General features: G+C 31.5%; 3 protein-coding genes and 1 long non-coding RNA gene across 11 annotated transcripts; 2 read left to right on the forward strand and 2 right to left on the reverse strand.

Moving 5' to 3' along the window:
* The first annotated feature begins 1,825 nt into the window (after positions 1-1,825).
* Positions 1,826-4,815, forward strand: LOC140864307 (cytochrome P450 85A1-like). Its single transcript, XM_073268412.1, has 7 exons — positions 1,826-2,425; positions 2,533-2,854; positions 2,952-3,344; positions 3,433-3,519; positions 3,603-3,681; positions 4,309-4,415; positions 4,542-4,815. Exons 1-7 carry the CDS (start codon positions 2,235-2,237, stop codon positions 4,752-4,754), a joined length of 1,392 nt encoding a protein of 463 aa, XP_073124513.1. The 5' UTR covers positions 1,826-2,234; the 3' UTR covers positions 4,755-4,815.
* LOC140864309 (uncharacterized) lies at positions 2,263-5,101 on the reverse strand. 7 transcript variants are annotated; one of them, XR_012144198.1, is made up of 5 exons: positions 4,813-4,952; positions 4,518-4,623; positions 3,934-4,432; positions 2,640-2,770; positions 2,263-2,397 (listed from the first exon to the last, which is right to left on the reverse strand). It is a non-coding gene; the product is annotated as an uncharacterized lncRNA (long non-coding RNA). The 7 variants fall into 7 exon arrangements; XR_012144199.1 differs by adding an exon at positions 3,022-3,188 and having other exon boundaries at positions 3,934-4,623; XR_012144197.1 differs by adding an exon at positions 3,022-3,191 and having other exon boundaries at positions 3,934-4,623.
* Positions 5,102-11,430: 6,329 nt separating this feature from the next.
* LOC140864308 (probable UDP-arabinopyranose mutase 2) lies at positions 11,431-13,071 on the forward strand. The gene is made up of 4 exons (XM_073268413.1): positions 11,431-11,745; positions 12,094-12,344; positions 12,468-12,636; positions 12,760-13,071. Exons 1-4 carry the CDS (start codon positions 11,431-11,433, stop codon positions 13,069-13,071), a joined length of 1,047 nt encoding a protein of 348 aa, XP_073124514.1.
* Positions 13,072-13,418: 347 nt separating this feature from the next.
* Positions 13,419-18,730, reverse strand: LOC140864306 (tRNA (guanine(26)-N(2))-dimethyltransferase 2-like). 2 transcript variants are annotated; one of them, XM_073268411.1, is made up of 13 exons: positions 18,633-18,730; positions 18,303-18,552; positions 17,681-17,974; positions 17,481-17,568; positions 16,971-17,092; positions 16,307-16,446; positions 16,152-16,224; positions 15,521-15,609; positions 15,329-15,434; positions 15,000-15,212; positions 14,162-14,356; positions 13,961-14,038; positions 13,419-13,806 (listed from the first exon to the last, which is right to left on the reverse strand). In XM_073268411.1, exons 2-13 carry the CDS (start codon positions 18,459-18,461, stop codon positions 13,576-13,578), a joined length of 1,788 nt encoding a protein of 595 aa, XP_073124512.1. In that variant the 5' UTR covers positions 18,462-18,552; positions 18,633-18,730; the 3' UTR covers positions 13,419-13,575. The 2 variants fall into 2 exon arrangements, with proteins under 2 accessions (XP_073124512.1, XP_073124511.1); XM_073268410.1 differs by lacking the exon at positions 18,633-18,730 and having other exon boundaries at positions 18,303-18,626.
* Positions 18,731-20,637: the final 1,907 nt, after the last annotated feature.

A 20,637-nucleotide genomic window follows, 5' to 3' on the forward strand; every position in this document is an offset into this window, starting at 1 on the left:
TTTTGATAAAACGACAAGCGCTTGGTCCTACAATATTTATACTAAAAATTATTGCACACGCGAGGCATGTCCACAAAATATAAAAATAAATTAATAAAATTTTGTAAAACTCCAAAGCAATAAAATCTATTGTGATCTTGGAATTGTTCTGTGTTGGATGATATCGTGACAAGAAACAAGTTAAACGCCACAAACAAGTTAAAACATGATTGCACAACAAATATAAAATTGAGTGTGAAAAAAAAAAACCAAATTAAGGGTAATTTCTAAATATTGAAAATGATTTCACCAAAAATTAAGGGTAATTTCTAAATATTGAAAATGATTTCACCAAAAATTTGTTATATTAGAGACTCTTACTTTGTTAATACTTACGGAGTTACGGTACCGTTTGGTAGGTATGATGTGATAAATAATACATGGATAAATAATATAATGTAATAAAAAATAAATAAGAAATGATAATGAATATAGTATTTGATTTAATTGATAAATTATAGTTTATTTGATTTTATTGATTAAATTTTATATAAAAATGATAAATTACAATTTTGTCATTTTAACAATAAATAAAATATGAATAATATTATTTATAAGAAATAATATATTAATTTAATTTAAATTTAATGATTTGATTGATGTAAGATAAATAATTACCCATCAAATATCAATACTCACCACGGATTCGTTGGTGAACCCGTTTAACCATATTTAAATTTTAAACTCGTCTCACCGGAAAAAAGTTTAATGCGACGTTGAATTTAGACCCAACTTATCACAATCCGCACATGAAATCTAAAATGGGCGATAAAATCAAAGGTGGTCCGGGGAAGAAAGTGTAAAATACTCGAAATTTATTAGCAATTGTGTCTTTTTTTAATATATTAATAAAAAAAAAAGATCAGTAGCCTCTCATCGAAGGCAGTCAGTTGCCACTCACCAGTTTCTTGAAATGTGTAGAATTGGAATAAAAAAATGTCCTGCGGACAACTGGGAATGAAGAAAATTTGATTGCATCTCATCAAATCTGACTCCTTTTTATTGCTCTACACGAATTTCTAATACCGCTGAATTACCACCAAATCGAAGTAAAAAAAAATTATAAGCTCGTATAGTCTCCTATGTACACAAGGCTCTATAAAGACGAGGAATTGTTTGAAATATGAAGAAGATTAGAACGTGAGGTGCATTGGGAAAGAGGAAAACATCCTCAGAAAGTCAAATTTCACAAGACAAATTGCTCATAATCACAAGCCTATATGCTATATAATCTTTCATTATTATATCCCATTATATATATAGGAGAGGGACCGACTCGATCACTAGTACAAACTTCATTGCAAGTATATAACACCTTGTCTCCAATTAAATAACAGGCACCATTTTCTACAAAAAGAACACTTGCTCTTTTGCTGATGATATAACGAATTCGAGTGAGATAATAAATTAAAAAAAAACATATAAAAATAAAGGTGCCCAAGAATTGAAATTTACGTTTAAATCAACTCTCACATTAATTCAATTGGTAAAAGGGCTCGACCATGGATGAACATAATCCGCAAACAATATGCCTTTCAAGTGACTTTTGTACTTTATTTTATGTACAAATCTATGTGATAGACATGTGAACTACTCGATGCCGAGGTTTTAATTTTCTTCTGCTAGAGTGGCATCCATGTGCTCCTCCTACCCCGCTAATTTTTTGATTAATCACTAATATGAAAGCTCTTTAAGAAATCTCATGATAATTAAACTAAACTATAGTTCTAGTCTGAAAACTCCCCCACCGCCTATGTATATATCAAGAAAAAAAAAATATTTGGCTGATCGATTTTTCTAAGTCAGAAGCATGAAAAAATGTGGCCTGAATCAAACTTCTGATATATGTTATCTTGCTAAAACTTTGAGAAAAAAAAAACAATAATAAAATGGATGTGTTGGAAACTTACACTTTAGATTTAACAATCTCCAAAATGGCTTTTTCTTTTTTCTTTTATTTTTTTCACCATAAGTTGTAAGAAGAAGTCCCTACCATAGCAGTGTGCATGATTTTGACGTATTCTGCCTCTTTCTACCTCTGTCTCTCTGTCATCCATACGCCTACTGGTTTCATTATGTCTATATAAGCACCCGCACGAACTCATGATCAGGCAGTATTAAGTAAGAGCAAATCACATCTCTTCTTCTCTCTCCATCTCTCTCTTTCTCACTATTGGAGCTTTTCTGAAGAAACAATGGCAGGCTTGCTGGTACTTGCGGGGGTATTCTGGGGACTCTGCATCTTGAGTGCTGCTTTATTGAGATGGAATGAGGTCAAATACAGGAAGAAGGGATTGCCTCCAGGCACCATGGGGTGGCCTGTTTTCGGAGAGACCACTGAGTTTCTCAAACAAGGTCCTGGATTCATGAAAAACCAGAGATCAAGGTAGATTTCACCGTTCTTGTTGCAAGATTCAATTTTTCATTTTTTTTTGGTAAAAATATAGTTCAGATTATGGTCATTCTTTGACAAAAATTTTGCTGCTATGACAGATTTGGGAATTTCTTCAAGTCCCACATCTTGGGATGTCCCACTGTTGTTTCAATGGATCCAGAGCTAAACAGATACATTCTAGTGAATGAAGCAAAAGGGCTAGTACCTGGATATCCTCAGTCCATGTTAGACATATTGGGGAAATGCAATATTGCAGCAGTCCACGGCTCTGCTCACAAGTACATGAGAGGGGCATTGCTTGCTCTAATCTCCCCCACCATGATCAAAGAGCAACTCCTGCCGAAAATCGACGATTTTATGAGATCCCATCTTTGTGATTGGGATAGGAAGATCATAGACATTCAAGAGAAAACAAAAGAGGTGTGTTTCAGAAACTCAAGATCCAATGAAAGACTCGGTTTTTTGCCACTCTCCATTGTTTTTAGTTCTGACGCTAGAATATCCATGTTTATTTCAGATGGCGTTTCTATCATCACTGCGGCAAATAGCAAGCAATGAAGCTAACTCAATAGCTCACGATTTCATGCCTGAGTTCTTCAAGCTTGTATTGGGAACTCTTTCACTGCCTATTAACCTTCCCAATACAAACTATCATCGTGGATTCCAGGCAAGGCGTATCATTACAAGCTTGTTGAGAAAACTAGTAGAAGCGAGACGGGCCAGTGGAGAAACTCAGTATGATATGCTTGGTTACCTTCTTCACAAAGAGAATAAATATAAGTTAAGTGATGAGGAAATGATTGATTTAATCATCACAATCTTGTATTCTGGATATGAGACCATTTCGACTACTTCTATGATGGCTGTCAAGTACCTTCATGATCATCCAAAAGTACTTGAAGAATTAAGGGTTAGTGTAAAACGTTTGAGCTCAAAGTGTGTGCTTTATGTTTAGTTTGATAATTCCCAATTATCTTAACTCGATTTCAAATTTTCAGAAAGAACATATGGCAATCAGGGAAAAGAAAAAACCAGAGGACCCTATTGATTACAATGACTACAAATCAATGCGTTTCACACGTGCGGTAAGTAATGTGAAGTCTCACATGAATTAGCGGGCTAAAATTTCAGGGAGCTGATCCGTTTTTTCCTGATATTCTTGATGCAGGTTATATATGAGACATCAAGATTGGCTACAATAGTCAATGGAGTTTTGAGGAAAACAACTACAGATATGGAAATAAATGGTACGTAAAATACTCCTTTTACTGTATAGTTAAAGCCCTTTTGTGTTCTTTGTGATTTTTTATCATTATAACATGTTTTAACCTAGACTGACATTCTAAAAAAGAAAATGTTTTCACAGTAGACAGGAATTCAAGATTTACTGTATTTAAATATTTTATAAAAGTAGCAGTTGCATACCTAAGCAATGATAGAATAAGAGATCATCTTTCTTAATGGACCCTACCCTATCAAGATCCACATGGAAAACCTACCATTCCAACCCAAGACATTCCATTGGTGTCCCCTCTTCTGTCCAAATGAATTATTTTGTTCATAATTGTGGATAAGAAAGAAGGAATCTCAAATCTCCAACTGCACTTTCTAACTTCAGCCAGAAACTCAAGATTGGCACCTGCTGTCTCTTTAGAACAAACTATTATTGTGATTTGATCTTGTTTACAGAAAAATATGCTAGAATTCAAGATAACAGAAGTAACACTAGCTTAACTCCCAAAGAATAGTTTTACGCCATCAATATATACCACATAGTCGTGCGTTCATCAGGATAGCTGATCCGCCCTGATCTGGCTGTATTTTGAAATCAAATGTTGCCACAAATGCTTACCACTTGCTTGATCCCATTTCAGGATACATCATCCCCAAAGGATGGAGAATATATGTCTACACAAGAGAGGTCAACTACGATCCACGGTTCTATCCAGATCCATTGACTTTCAATCCATGGAGATGGATGGTTAGTGTGCACAACTCCTAGATTCAATTATTTCAAAGACTATACAACTAAAAATTAATCATTTCAAGAAAAATAAAAATAAACCCAAAGAAAGTCGCTAACTTGAGACTGTATCGTTCGTTGCAGGAGAAAGGCCTTGAAAACCAACACCATTTCTTGATTTTCGGAGGAGGCACGAGGCAGTGCCCTGGGAAAGAACTGGGATTGGCTGAAATATCAACATTTCTTCATTATTTTGTGACAAAATATAAATGGGAAGAAGTTGGGGGAGACAAGTTGATGAAGTTCCCAAGAGTTGAAGCGCCTAATGGACTTCACATTAAGATTTCCACTAAATAAATCCATCTACAATAGCAGTGTACAGAGGGAAGAATAGCACAGTAGATTAGAGATGTACATTATTATTATTTTTTTTCAGCTAACACATCCAATTAGAGAATTGAAATCCATTTTTCCAGATCGATAATTCATCGAATGATCCATCCATCCACCAATTTGTCTTCACTTTAAGCTAACGCTACATAAAAATCACATCAATATAAATACCATATCGTTAACCATAGACTCGGTTGAAAGAAATGAAGTTGTTCCGGTGGCGAGGACCACCGCGTCCCACGAATAACGTCTCCGGTGCTAGCAGCACCACCATCTAGTAATCGAATGCGATTATCTCCGGTGCATCGCGTTTCGTCGTTATACCAAATTTGGATAAACTAAGCTTTGAATTCCTATTTATCAATGGATCTAGGGTAAGTTTAGGGTTTAATCAAAGCCCAACGGAATTGGGATCATGTTTGTGTTATTATTAGTATTACCACCTCGGTCTCTCAATTTTACTGTCTTTATTTCCTCTCCTTCCATTGAGCTCATTTTTTACATTTAATTACAATACTAGTAAACAGCACGTGTTGGTGACACTTTGTTTATATATAATATATCTATTTATTATTTTTTATAATTATTGAGATTTTCACGGCATCATAATAAAAATCATATAAACTTTAATTATTAATTATGAGAATTAACTGAAATAATACAATGATCATTTTTTCACTTTTAGTCATGTTAATGGTGAATTTGTATTTTCAATCCTGTAACTTAAATGTTTTCATTTTTAGTAATATTATGATGCATTTTTATTTTTAATCATGTCACTTGTATATTGCTTTTATTTTGATCATGTAACTCCCATGTTTTTTTGGGTTATGTACTTAGGTTGTGGTATATATATTTTTATTTATAATCATGTAACTTTTATATTAATTTTTTTTGTCATTTAACTTGTAATATATCCCTATATATTTTTATATGACTTTACTTATAGTGTAAATAAAATGGCAAATTTTTATTTCACAATGATAAAACTTTACTTTTTTATTCAAACTTTTAGATAGGTAATAGATAATAGATAGATAGATTTCACAATTATAAAATTTTACCATTTTTATTCACATTTTTATGTAGGTAATAGATTTAATTTATACTCCTACATTAATTTTTTAAATATATGTTTTTGCCTTTAACTTTTAATATTATTAGAGAAAATTTTAGTTTTTAGTTTTGTTCTTTTCAATATTTATATTTTTATATTTTTTTTAATTTTAACTATTTATATTAATACCGTAAGTTTTGATTTTTTTCTTTTTTTTTTCAAAATTTATTTATCTATTTGATTAACTGCAACTCGATTAAGTCACAAACTAAAATTTAGCTTAATCTTATATATTTTTAAATTGCCTAACATTACATAAGTTGTAATATAAATAAAGACAAATTGTGAGAAATTAAAAAATGGTTCTTTCAAAAAATAATAATTCAAAAATGAATTATTTAATGACATTAATGGTCGCATTAATTGCAATTTAATGAAAGTGTATAATTTATTTATGGATATTAATATTTACATATAATATAATAAAAATATTTATTTACTTTTATGTTCTAACTAAAATGTTGTTTTACTTTTATATCTTTTTATATTTTTATATGACCTTACTAATAGTGTAAATAAAATGACAAAGTTGTTATTTCACAATTGCAAAACGTTATCCTTTTATTCAAACTTTTAGAGAGGTAAAGTAATAATTATTAAATATACATGATTTTCTTTTAATAATTTCAGTAAAAAAAAATTTATTTGTCAATAATTTCAGTAAAAAAAAAAATTATTTGTCAAACATATATATATATATATATATATATATATATATATATTTAGAGTGAATATTTATTATGTTATTTGTTTTGAATTGAAATAATACACAATCTAATAAAATAAATATTTATTATCTTTAATAATTTTAATAAATAGATATTTTTATTTTTCAAAATCTAATCATTTTTATGTTAATCAAAATAAGACATAATTTAATAAAATAAATATTTATTATCTTTAATAATTTTAATGAATATAAATTTTTTCCAACATCTAATCAAATTTTTTTAATTGTTTTAGATTTTCTTAAGAAATATGTACGATAAAATATTATTTCTCAAATTTATTTTTGTTATCAAATTTTTATTCAATTTTGGCGTATCGTTTTTTTTCAAATTTTCTTATAAGTATGTCGTAACCAAATTTTATTTTTCTATTATATATATATATATATATATATATATATATATATATATATATATTAGAAAAAACCACTTTGATGCTCACGTATTTTAAATTTTGTTTTCTTAAATTCATAGAAAATAATTCAAACAAATTCACTAAAGGTGAAATTTTATAATTAAATAAGATGCGAGTTAACACAATGTATTTTTAATACCAAAAAATTATATGAAAATAATTTATTCATTGATTGCATTTATATTGTAATAGTATATTATTAAATTTATAAATATAATATGATATTTAGAAAATCATTAACACGTGTCTCATGGGTTAGACACGTGAAAATATATTAGATATAACATAAGACAAATAATAAATTTAAATTTATTCACCTTTAAAATAAAAATAAAAAAAGTAATAATTAAAATTTCAAATAATATTCATTTGTTTTATTGTTTCTAAGATATAGTGAATTTTTAATATTTGATAATGTCTTATATTTGAGTCTTAAATTTATTTAGATTAAATGTGGATTACATTTTGACATTTATTTTTAGAAAAATTACTTTTTTGATTCTATAAAATTCTTTATTTATAATTTCGATACTCTGTGTTATCAGATTTCAAAGTATGCTATATTTGTTTTTTTTTTTTACGATTTTAGAGTTTTTTTATGTGATATTTTTGTAGCGTAGACGTTTATAGTATTACATCAGCATTTTTTAGAAACAATAAGTAAAATTGCCAAAAATCGAAACACGCAAGACTAAACTGAAGTTGAAATTTTGATATAGCTAAAAGCCCTTTATATCTGTTAAGTCCTTGTATTTCAAATTTTGGACATAAAACGCCTACAAAAATACGTATGGATAAGGAGATACGCTCAAACTGAAAACGTAAGGATATATGTGCTCAAGATTTGAAAACACAAGGAGTTAATAGATAATTCATTTTTCATAATGGATTTTTAAAAATTTTGAGATTTCACAGGGGTATGTATGTAATTATTTCATATGAAAATATAGACCCAAAATCATAATTATCAAATATTAGCGGACTAAAATTACAATTTTTTCTTTATTTTTCCATCATTATCTTTGATTTATTTATATTTATGAATGAAATTTATAATATTTAATTTTATTTAAATTCCAAATTATACATAAATTTTATATTATGTATTTTTTTCTTATTTTTTTACGTTCATTTTTCACCAAGTTTTCATGAAATTATTTATCGGCAAATTCTTTAATGAATTTTTTTTATTTCTATTCACACTTTTAAAGATAAAATTATTAAATATACATAATTTTTTAAAAATAATTAATATAAAATATATATTAATTTTCAAATATATATTCACTTTATATAACAATTTTTATATTTTTAAAACACTATGTAGAAAATCTCATCTCAATACAATTAATCGAATGAATATACAATCCAAAGGCAAAATAAAAAATTCATACTGAAAAACTTAGTCATTCTATTTATACTTTTATATTCATAATAAAATAAATATATATTATCTTTAATAGTTTTAAAGAATACATGATATTTTTATTTTCCAAAATCTGAATCATTTTTATATGTTAATAGTTTTATATTTTCCTAAGAATTGTTTTTTGATAAAATTTTATTTCTCGAATTTATGTTTATAATCAAATATCTATTGAATTATGACGTATCATTATTTCCAAATTTTCTTATAAATATGTCGTAACTAAATTTTATTTATTATTATTATTATTTTTTTAAAAAATGTGTTTTAATTTTTTTTTCTTAAATTGATAGAAAATAATTCAAACCAATTTATTGAAAGTAAATTTCTATAAATAAATAAGAGGTGAATTGACACAATGTATTTGTAATAACAAAGAAACTATATGAAAATAATTTAATTTTTTATTTCACTTATATTGCTATAGTGTATAATTAATTTTACAAATGCAATATGATATTTAATAAACCAATTAAAATGTTGTGTTTAAAGAGTTCAAAAAAATTTATATTATTTTTTATTTTTTTCTAATATAGCAAGTTTTTATTAATATATTATTGCATTATGAAACTTATTCTTCATAAAATTTATGGTGATGTTATATTTCTATATATTATATTAAACGCAAATTTCGTAGAAGTGTAAATATTGCTTAAGTATTTTAAATGATCAGTTATTTTATTGTCATAGTACAAAAAGTATGTGAATTATTCTATTGCTATATTTGTTAGTGTAATTAATTATATTAATTCATCATTTTTATTAGCATCTTACTATTATATTATCATAAGCATAAAAGTTTTTTCCTCTTAATTTACCTCATAATTCTATATTTTTCAAGACAACAAATCATTATTATCCATAAATATTAATATTAAAAATAAAAATAAAAATGATTCACTTAGAACATAATCCACAAGAGATTTTTTTTTGCTTATTAATTATTAATTTACCCCATACTTTTACATTTTTTAAGACAAAAAATAATAATGAAATGCATTATTTTATAATTTTCTTCTAATTATTATTTTTTAGAATGAATTAGAAATATGATGACAAGCATTAAAATGTATTCAATGGATAAAATAATAATAATAATAAATGCATCAATTAAATGAATGAACAACACATTGTTTTGTATAAATTGCACATCCCAAATTTGACCATAAATTTTACACCATTTTTCCACTTATGCCCATGCAATTAATACCAATCATTCGTATCTTTTGGGAAATGTAGTAAATACACAATGCAGAACTTTGCCCTTTATTCATACTTTTATAAATGCATCAATTAAATGAATGAACAACACATTGTTTTGTATAAATTGCACATCCCAAATTTGACCCTAAATTTTACACCATTTTTCCACTTATGCCCATGCAATTAATACCAATTATTCATATCTTTTGGGCAATGTAGTAAATAAACAATGCAAAACTTTGCCCTGTATTCATACTTTTATAGTAGAAATAGATTTTTAGGTTTATTAACTAAGTTTTAAAAAACATCAAATCACTTTTTTCCTAAATGAAATGGAGATTAAATATAAAGTTTGTACAAAATTTTAACTTTTTAATAATTTATGCGTCGAAAAACAAATAAATCTATATATTTAGAATAAGATAATATTTTTTTTTTGATATCAAGATAATATTTTTTTTAATAACATTTTTCGCATATTCGATACTAATTACCTTTTACTTTCATGCTCATATATTAACATTTATATATATTTATAAAAAAAAACTTTTTTTTTTTTTTAAAACAAAAACAAAAACTAGCAATAGAAATACTAGCGTGTTCAATCAGCCGAATAAATTTGCTTACACTCGAATGAAAGAATTTGACGGCTGCATGTGAGAGAGTATTTTATAATTATCCTTATATCTACATAAATTCATTCAAACAATTAAAAAAAAAAAAAAAAACTCTTGTAATATCGTTGCATGGTTAATTTTGTGATACAAATCTCTTATTCGATCTGACATAAAAATAAAAAAAAGGTCTTAATATATCTGGTCGAACCATGATCACTTATTTGATCTGACATAAAAATAAAAATAAAACGATCTTAATGTATTTGATCGAACCATCTTACATGAGATCTGACCAACAATCAAACACATTATTTCAAATACGTCAATTCAAACGCAATGTTAAGTTGCATTTGAATTGAATTATTTAAGTGGATTTGATTGAAAATTGGCATATCAAATCCATTGTATTCATTCGATTCAAAATTAATTAGAATGCATTATTTGAAATTCCTCATATTACCGGATTTTTTTTTATTTCAAATATACTCTATGCATTTCAAATCTTTTAATTTGAAAATCTTATCACAAATCGTATGATTGTACGTACGACTATTATGCTGACATTTCATCAACTTCAAATTGGTATCATTTGTAGGTTGCCATGAAACATATTTGCGAGGATACTAGCTCTCTTTTAACAAAATTCAAAAGGATATATATTTAATTAATTCATATATTTATTGTCCAAATATTTTTGGCAAGGCTTTGTACTTTTTGTTATACATTTTACATTTATCATCGGACTACCCTAATTTCTATTCATATACATATACATATACATATGAATACAAACATCCCTTTCCTAATTCCACCACATAAATGCAGATAAATAAATATGAAAATAATATTTAAAAAAAATAGACAAGAGGAAGAAAAATGAATACTTGAGGTCTCCCAAAAACATAGGTCAACAACCTCTTTGAACAATTCCCCTGCCATACAAATTAATCACCAAATTAGACACCCTCCACACGTGCCTATCCCACCGCTATCGCACGTGCAAACACGTCCCCCATAATCCATATAATAACGTAGCCTCTTTGGACAAAAACATTGTCATCACATTACACTTAGTAACGCCTATCACCACCACCATCTACTTCAATTTCTCTATCCCCTCCACCGTCCGCCGCCATGACCGCCACCGCACCTCCGCCACTTAAGGATGAGCTCGACATCGTGATACCGACGATCCGAAACCTTGATTTCTTGGAGATGTGGAGGCCATTCTTTCAGCCGTACCACTTGATCATAGTCCAAGATGGAGACCCTTCAAAGACAATCAAGGTCCCTGATGGCTTCGATTACGAACTCTACAATCGGAACGACATTAACAAGATCCTTGGCCCCAAAGCCTCCTGCATTTCCTTCAAGGATTCTGCTTGCCGTTGCTTCGGATACATGGTCTCCAAGAAGAAGTATATATACACCATTGATGATGACTGCTTTGTAAGTGAACATGCATTGGATGCACTCGTTATCATTTTCCAGCAAATATGACAATCATTTCGTCTATAAAGAGGCCATAATTAATTACCTCATACGATTATTTCACTGAGTGATATGCAAGAACTGGTATTTTGACCTTCTCTGTGTGGCCTTTTTTGTATAATGTTTCATGGTGCGCATTAGATGTAGGTGGCAAAAGATCTGTAAATCATGCCTTGTAGAACATGTGTTATAAGTACGCAGATCATTTCTTGTAAACTAAGCATCTGACTTTATGCAACCACATAATCTAGCAAAATCTATCTGCACCAGCATTTTTACTTATTTTTTATGGTGAATTGCGAGTAGGTTGCGAAAGATCCGTCTGGTAAAGACATCAACGCCCTCGAACAACACATCAAGAATTTGCTTTCCCCGTCAACTCCGCATTTCTTCAACACACTGTACGATCCTTTCCGCGAGGGGGCGGATTTTGTGCGCGGATACCCTTTCAGTCTCAGAGAAGGTGTTCCAACAGCTGTTTCTCATGGCCTCTGGTTGAACATCCCTGATTATGATGCTCCTACACAGCTTGTCAAGCCTCTCGAGAGAAACACTAGGTATGAAGCCACTCAGTCGCATTCGTTTACTTACATGAAACAAGATATGCAATAGTATGTATGATAGAAAAAGCTAGGCTGTACTAGTATCCTTGATGTGTCTTGTGGGATGTGTGTATATAGGTATGTTGATGTAGTTTTGACGATACCAAAAGGCACCCTTTTCCCAATGTGTGGCATGAACCTGGGATTTGATCGAGACCTCATCGGCCCTGCAATGTACTTCGGACTCATGGGTGATGGTCAACCCATTGGGCGATACGACGACATGTGGGCAGGCTGGTGTATTAAGGTGCTATATTTTTTTGACAGTTTACAGCACGTAGTACCATTACCAAAACTTTTACTCGATTCAGGCCATCAAGTGTGCTAGATTATCCTGATTGATGTTTCCTTGTTCTTGATCATCGTGTAGGTTATCTGCGATCATTTGGGATTGGGAGTGAAAACAGGGCTCCCCTACATCTGGCACAGCAAAGCTAGCAACCCCTTTGTGAATCTTAAGAAGGAGTACAAGGGAATCTTTTGGCAAGAAGAGATAATCCCATTCTTCCAATCCGCCACCCTTTCCAAGGATTCAACCACCGTGCAGAAGTGTTACCTCGAACTTGCTAAACAGGTGAGGGAAAAGCTTGGAGAAGTAGACCCTTATTTTGTGAAGCTGGCAGATGCTATGGAGACATGGATCGAAGCTTGGGATGAACTCAACCCTGTGAAGGCCAAGTAAGCGAGGTTTCTTGAAGTGGGAAACTGGGAACATCATCGAATTAGACTTCTAATAATCTTTATATGTATGTTTTCTCTTAGTTACTGTTTTAGTTGAAAAGTGCGCAGTGTTGGAGTTTACCTTATTTACTTTTTTATCATTTGCAAACACAGCCATTGGTGTATGCAAGTTGAATTTTGACCGTTTCTTACAAACTGAGACGTTATCCTAGGCAATATCCAAATGAATATTTTTTCATGATTTTTTAACGTCTTTGTTTTCCCACTTCACTTATCTAATGTCCTGAAAGTGCCACGAACGTGATTCTTAAAGAACATAACCACTTTGGCAGAGAACCAAGGACCGGAAACAAAATAACCCTGACTTCTAATACAAGATGGGCAAAAACTTTTAGGACACAAAGCAATGAAAATGCAGCTGGGGAAAGATGACAAGTGACTATAAAGTTAATAATTCGCACCGGAGTTAATATCGGCAAGGAAATGATAAATAAGTCTTTTTAAATCATGAATTAGGTGTAGAGCCTTCAGTCTTGATGCGCTTGCTTGGGTTCTCGTCTTCTTCATTATTTATTCCATTGACTGCTTCTGCACCAAGAAGAGAGACGTGCTTGCTGGTAATCTTACGACCGGCCCTGAGCTTAGGACCCCAATGACGCTCAGGATTTGGAAGAAATCTGGCAACTTTGTTCACCTGAGACTTGCTAAGGGAAGCAACAGCTCGTGCAAAATTAGCCTGCAGGAAGGTACAATAAAGTTTTTAAGAAGCCTCTCACTATCGGGGAGTAATTTTTCCAGTTACTTTAAATGTTGTTTCATGCTTATTATAGTGTAAACATTGAGGGGACGTATATATACATTCGAAATAGTGGGAGGGTGGTGTTGATTACCTGCAAAACAGGTTCCTTGGCAAGGATTACACTTCCTGCCTGATCGGGTGGCTGAGCTTTAACAGGATGCTTCTTGACCTAAATAGAAGGATAACATCAAATTAGGCACAAACCGTCGAGCATTTAAAATCTTGAAACCATCTTTTCCGAAGATAATATGTGTAGGGTATTTGCATGAATATGGAAATATCCTATGCCTACCCAGCAGCGCATGATGTCCCAAATCACATTCATGGGGGCATCTGTTTTTAATCCCAAGGGATTGGCATGACTTCCAGATATACGATACCCTGCATTGATCACTGCGGAACGAAATATGACTGCTGAAGGAGATGTGCATTTTAATGTTGCACCCAGATTGTGCAAACTCAGAAACAGAGGGACATCAGGCAATTCCTGTAAAATGGATCAGAACCAAGTAAGAACACGACTACAGAGCACTGGTATATATTTGCTGCAAATTCTTCGTTCTCTTCACAATATTTGGAAATATTTAAAAATAATGAATGGAAATGAATGCAGCAATGTATTTCACTCAAATCTCTCAAAACCTTAAATCTTCTCCATGAAGAGATCACAAACCAAATGTAAATTTGAAATAAACTACGATTCTTCCTTTTGGAATGTTTTTGGGACTTCTGAAAAACAACTCACTAAAGGGTTCGACTAAAAAGATTCTTATTTAAGCTCGGGATTTCAAGCAACATATCCAACATTAATGCATAATAACAATTCCACGCAAACAAGAGAACAGAACAGATTCTATAATAATTAATAAATATGAAATATGCCACTTTGTTCAAAGTATCAAACATAAGCAGCGACCAATTGTTTTACAGCCAAATGTCAATGAATGTTCCCATAATGGTAATAGATTACAATTTTAGTGTTTAATAAAATGAAGTCACTATTTGAAAAGTATTCTTACAATCTTTCAATAATCAGCCAATGAATATTAACAGCACCTTGTTTCATTATTAATATCTAAACCTCAAGCAACTAGGGCCAAACAAAATGTTTGCCAAGAAAGGTTGCATACCTCTGAAATAGTAGTCAATACAGCTGAAATCTTATCATAAGCAGGATAATTATCTTGCGCAGAAATAACATCCGCCAAAATTGAAGTTACCCATTCCTGATCATGGATTGGAGCAGACCATATAGGCCCACCCATGTTGTATTTCTTGCCGCAGTCGCTACACGCTTGGGGAACGACGGGACCAAATCCAGGATGGTATTTAACATTGTTATTCTAGAGGAATAAATAAGGGGAAAAACATCATTTCATGCACATTATTCAAGATGTGAATTGGATAGCATCATGTCATGATGAGTTACGTCGAAAAATAATAGGCAAGATTTGTATACCTTAGACACAGTCCTTCCAATTGGCTGGAGATGAAAAGAATCACAGCCAGTGCACTGATAAACATATGAGAGCTTCAAAGGAGTGTTCTTCATCGCACTTGCTGAACTGTAAGCAATAATTCAATAGACAATACTACACAGATTGCTACCAGCAGGCAATACTGATCAACAATCTTGGGGAGAAACACTCACCTGTATATTCGAACAAAAACTCGAACATAAAAATCCATTTGAACAGATAATATGGGAACAATGCATCTCTTGTGACGGTTTGCATGGCTCTGTATTCCAAAAGAATATTCATGCGTCATAAGACCAGAAAGAACAGCATAAAGGAAGAAATATAAAACCAGCTGTATCAACAATCTAAAAGAGAACTTAAAGTAAAAATAACTGCTTAAATATTTTTATGGAATATAAGCCCATGAGGAAATAAATAAAATTTATAATCCAAAAAAAAATAGTGTTTCGCATGGACCCCGTGAAGCCTTCTGCCTTAGTTCCTTGAGATAAAGTTGCCCATGTGTACAATCAGCAAATTGAACACGATCTTCATCTTTAATAAAATTGTACTTTGACAGACACTACACGACTGAGGTAATAAAGGAGCAGTTTAACGAAATTTAATCAAACATAACTATTTCCACTTTATTGTTAATCAAGTGATAATCGAGCCAACCAACTAAAATCAGCAACTGAGTTAAATGAAAACCAATAATATTAAGCACGGAAAGTAGGCAAAAATGGAGCTGATACAAAAAAAAAATTCAGAAATACTCTTGGTCCTAAATATTGAATGTGAAATTTCATTTGAAAAACAAACCTCAATACTTGCAAGAAGGATCCTCAAAGCCATCTCATGGCAGTATTTTCCTCTCAGCGGGTAAGAGCCATATCTACATCACACAAGTTGAGTAATTAGCCATGGTTACTTTTTGCGGTCACCTAGATTCGAGTTCAATGATTGAAAATTCTTACTTGGAGTAGCATGCCTCACCATTGCTCCCACACAGCACAGCCATATCAGTTGCGGTGCACATCAATATCCCTCCATCTGCAACCGATTGGACAGCTGAGTCTAGGAAGACAGATGGTGAACCATAAGGGTCAAGATCAACCTGTAATATTGACAAAGTGAGCAGAAAGTATATCTCACCAAAATTTAATAAACAAACAAATACAGAAATTCAAACGATTTTTTACAGCTACGAAATACCAAAACCCGGACCAGAGATAAAAGCAAGCCTGAAGTGATGTACTTTGTAAAGATGTTGCAGAATGTGGAGAAAACATCATAAATGTGGTGCTCGAGTACTGATTAAATTGTCAATATTAATCGATCAAAATATATCCGCGGTCAATATTATGGGATTGCTGGAGTATCTTGAAAAAATCCATACGATATCCCTACGTCATTTCAAATGTAATCAGTGATCACTTTTTACTGAAAACTGTTGCATATCTTGCTTGTGATACCAGAATAAGCATTTCTTTCATGTATCTGTATCCTCTCGCAGTATATGGCTGGGCAAGTACTATCCTTATCGTGTGAATGACAAATGAATTTTAGCAAATTTCCTGTTTCTAAATCATTGGGTACATGCAACAAAAGAATTTCTGTCGATGAAATTATTAAGCATACCACATCAAATTCTTTTGTATGTGTAAGCATGTAAACTCGAGCGTCAGCAAGCTGGGATTCCACCTTCGAGCGTGCTACTGAGCCATTAAAGTTTATATTTCTCCTGCAAGCTTCCACGGATGCTGCAAAAGGAGTAGTATCAGCATTTGACTGGATCCATCATGATACAGAAATAATCTATGAAACAAGGGTGAAATTCATTCCATATGGTGTAGCTAAATCATAGTCACTGGATCCTAAAAAATAATGTTGGTCCCGAATAATTTTTATGAGGGGCGCACAAAATCAATGGTGCCGAAGTGACTGAAGCTTTTATCCAGGAGTAGTATAGACTCTCCCAGCAGTAAACCGTGCACGGTTGTAAGAGGACTCGGAGAACACATATGGCTATGTAAAATGAGAAAAATATCCTCATTTGCGAAAATTAATATCCTTTCACAAACTTTCAATGGCCAACGATACTTCCACCTTCGCTTGCTTTCCCTTTCTATACATAATGAATGAACTTGCCTTTATCATTGTCCAAGGCCACAACTTGACCAATTCCATCAACTTCAAGAGCATATCTCAAAGCTCTGAGTCCAGAGGCCGACAATGCCTGTGAATTCAAAATCGCAGCACTCATGTAAAATCTATAGAACAAAAATGACTGAACGATCACACCATATGTAATTTCTTGAAAGAAACTCAGCGAAATGATAAAAAAAAACCTCGAGAACTCGTGGTGGCGTCAATTCCTTCCGAATGTTAGCTAGGTGATTAGAAGCCGGATTTTCAGAGATGCTGCAAGGTCCCTGTTGTGATATCACTTCAGAGACTTCACACTTTACATTATCTTTCCCATTATGAGCAATGGAATCTGTAATACCTTCCGGCTCAACGGAAGACTCCTCTGCAACCTTGGGCTTAGTTTTCATTCTTTTGGAAAGCATCGCCTCGTGCTCTTGTCTGCGTTTCGATATAAATGTTCTCAAAACCGCAATAGACATGTCTCTGTTATTAACCTGTCATAGTTATAATTATGAATGCAAGCCTCAGATTATATAAATAAGGTAAGGTAATTAAAGCAATTGAGTAAGCTTCAAGCTACTCACGAAAGCAAGAGTAAAAAATTCAGACTTTTCAGAAGTTATTATAACTTCAGCCTGAAAGGAAACCGCTAGGTAATTCAAATAAATAATCAAGGGGCATAGAATATTAAATTCATTAACAGTAATCTGATACTGAATCAATGTAGCAAACAATTAGCTTCCCGTCCACCGAAAATAGATTAATAACCAAGAAAAACATAATCTTTAAGCAAAAAAAGCGACACGAGATTTAACAAGGCACCTGGGCTTTATTGAAAAAAACTTGATTTTTGGTGTGCATTAAGATTTCAGCCTTCCCTTCTTTAATCACGGTGAAATCATTGAGATCAAACGGCTCCTCCGCAGGGGCACCGTTGTGCACTTCCCGCTCATCCACGATTACTTCACCAGCGCCGCCCATCTCCTCGGCGGACAACAGCTTATTGGACTGGACTTTTGGCGGCGAGGGAGGAGAGCAAAAGCCGGGGACTTTAGGAGGGTTCTTCTTCTTCCTGCAGTTGTTTGGCATAAAAACGAAAGATTTGATTTATTACAAGTACATGGGTTTATATGGAAAGTGGAAAAACCCTACCTGTATTTGTATTTGTGTGTGGCAACAGGATTGGAGTTAGTGCTCAGATTCTGTGCTGACAAAAAAACGGCCAAAATCACAACGTGGTTTAATGATATTTTTACCCCGTTCTTCGTTTGTTCGAATTAAACCCTTTCATAATTCATAAAATTTTAAAGTTTTTAAACCATCAAATAGTTAAAGATTTCGAACAGTTTGATTCAAGTTTTACGATATTAGAATAAAAAAATAGATATATTATTATTAATTTTATTTTATCGTTATATCTTTCGTCGTCTCATCCGACCGACGAATTATTCGTTATCTCGATCACAGTGTTGTTCCAGTTTCATCGACTTTCTGTTGTAAGTTTCATCGACTTTCTGTTGTAGGGTGCCGTGATTTTTTTACACTTCTTTACTAATATACCCTTATTAACTACACCTTGAAAATTATGCAATCATTTTTTAATACATTAAATAGAGATAAAATAAAAAGTTTATATAAAATTTATTTTTCCAATAAATTTTTCTTAATCTGTGTGAAAAACAAAATACGATAATGTATTTGGGACGGAGAACGTAATAGTTACAAATATTGGAATATCTTTAATGCAAAAAAAAAAATTTAAAAAAAATCCGCAACGACCACGGTAGTCGAGAATTCACTGTCTCCTTAGTCGTTCCACAATGGCCACGGTGGCTGAAAATTTATCACCATGGTGGTTGTTTCCTATTTTTAAATGCTTAGACAATCATACATAATAGTACACTGAGAATATGCGTTGTATGTGCATAAAATATATATTATTTGAAATTAAATATTATTTTATAAACTTGAATTTAATTATATTTTTTTGTTTAAATGTTAGGATAATATGATAATGGCTAGGATAATGGGGATAGTGGAACAAAATGTGGAAAATTTTTGAATAAAAAATTTATTTTTTTGAACCTTCGATATTAGAAGAATGATAAAGGTTAAATTTAAAAATACATTAAAATTACCAAATATATGTTTTTTTATAAAATTTATGTATTATAATATAATAAAGATAGTAAAAATGATTCATCCGAAAATATTAAATTAAGTTTGTTTTCAATCATATGGCCTATTGGTTCATGATTTGTAAAGTTTGATTTACATGATTACATCACTACATTTATTTGTGTGCATTGTCGTGATTTTCATGAAAAGTGTATACTGTTAGGAAATCAAAAGAACTTGACACTATAAATCTCACTAGCTAATTGACTCACCTTTTCTCATAATTGACTCACCTTTTCTCAAGATTACTAGAAATTAGAATGGTTACAACTCCCCTAGCTCACCCATTGGAATAGTAATCAATTTGTATAAACCAAATTCAATAAGAATCCTGATGCACTCAACTTAAACAAACGCAATCAACAATCAAGAATCATAAATGAAGATGAACACCAAATGCACTAGATTTACGTGGTTCGGCTTGATTGCCTACATCTACAGGAAGGGGTCAAACTCTTTATTAATGAATCGTCTTCATTGACACTTGATCCAACCGCACGAAATTTTCTGCTACACAGCCTACACTTGGTGCTACACATCGTGCTACACTTTGCTCAAAAAAATCTCATTTGCACAAATTATTGAAAATTAAATCCACTAAACATTATGGATAAACAAAATATAATTAATCTGTGATAAAACATTTCATAACTTTTTTTTTCTCTTTCTTCTTCTTTTTTTTTACTTTGAAGATGTTAGTTGAGCCAGACTTCGAATCTTCTGCACCATCGTTAATAATCTCATGTTGTCTTTTTTGGCTTCGAATCATTTTGTGCATCCATTGACATTATTTTTTGGCGATTATCAAGATCTTTTAGTATGATAAATTTAATTTATTAGATGTTGATAATAGGGATCTTGAACGTATTTTGAATCCTATCAGGCTATTACCATCTCATCGAGCATAAACAGTCAATATAAACAAGTTAATTTTTTCTTCAAAAAAAAAACAAACAAGTTAAATTTTTCCCACTTCGAT

Source organism: Henckelia pumila, chromosome 4 (genome assembly GCF_033568475.1).
Source record: "Henckelia pumila isolate YLH828 chromosome 4, ASM3356847v2, whole genome shotgun sequence".
Lineage (NCBI taxonomy): Eukaryota > Viridiplantae > Streptophyta > Magnoliopsida > Lamiales > Gesneriaceae > Henckelia > Henckelia pumila.

Bases quoted from the DNA above. Each gene is read 5' to 3' on its own strand.
- LOC140864307 (XM_073268412.1), top strand. From the start codon at position 2,235: ATGGCAGGCTTGCTGGTACTTGCGGGGGTATTCTGGGGACTCTGCATC. The intron at 2,426-2,532 runs GTAGATTTCACC...CTGCTATGACAG, and splicing joins ATGAAAAACCAGAGATCAAG to ATTTGGGAATTTCTTCAAGT. The intron at 2,855-2,951 runs GTGTGTTTCAGA...TGTTTATTTCAG, and splicing joins TTCAAGAGAAAACAAAAGAG to ATGGCGTTTCTATCATCACT.
- LOC140864308 (XM_073268413.1), top strand. From the start codon at position 11,431: ATGACCGCCACCGCACCTCCGCCACTTAAGGATGAGCTCGACATCGTG. The intron at 11,746-12,093 runs GTAAGTGAACAT...AATTGCGAGTAG, and splicing joins CCATTGATGATGACTGCTTT to GTTGCGAAAGATCCGTCTGG. The intron at 12,345-12,467 runs GTATGAAGCCAC...GTGTGTATATAG, and splicing joins CCTCTCGAGAGAAACACTAG to GTATGTTGATGTAGTTTTGA.
- LOC140864306 (XM_073268410.1), bottom strand. From the start codon at position 18,569: ATGCCAAACAACTGCAGGAAGAAGAAGAACCCTCCTAAAGTCCCCGGC. The intron at 15,213-15,328 runs GTATACAAATCT...TTATTCCTCTAG, and splicing joins TTGGAAGGACTGTGTCTAAG to AATAACAATGTTAAATACCA. The intron at 13,807-13,960 runs GTAATCAACACC...ACCTTCCTGCAG, and splicing joins CCAAGGAACCTGTTTTGCAG to GCTAATTTTGCACGAGCTGT.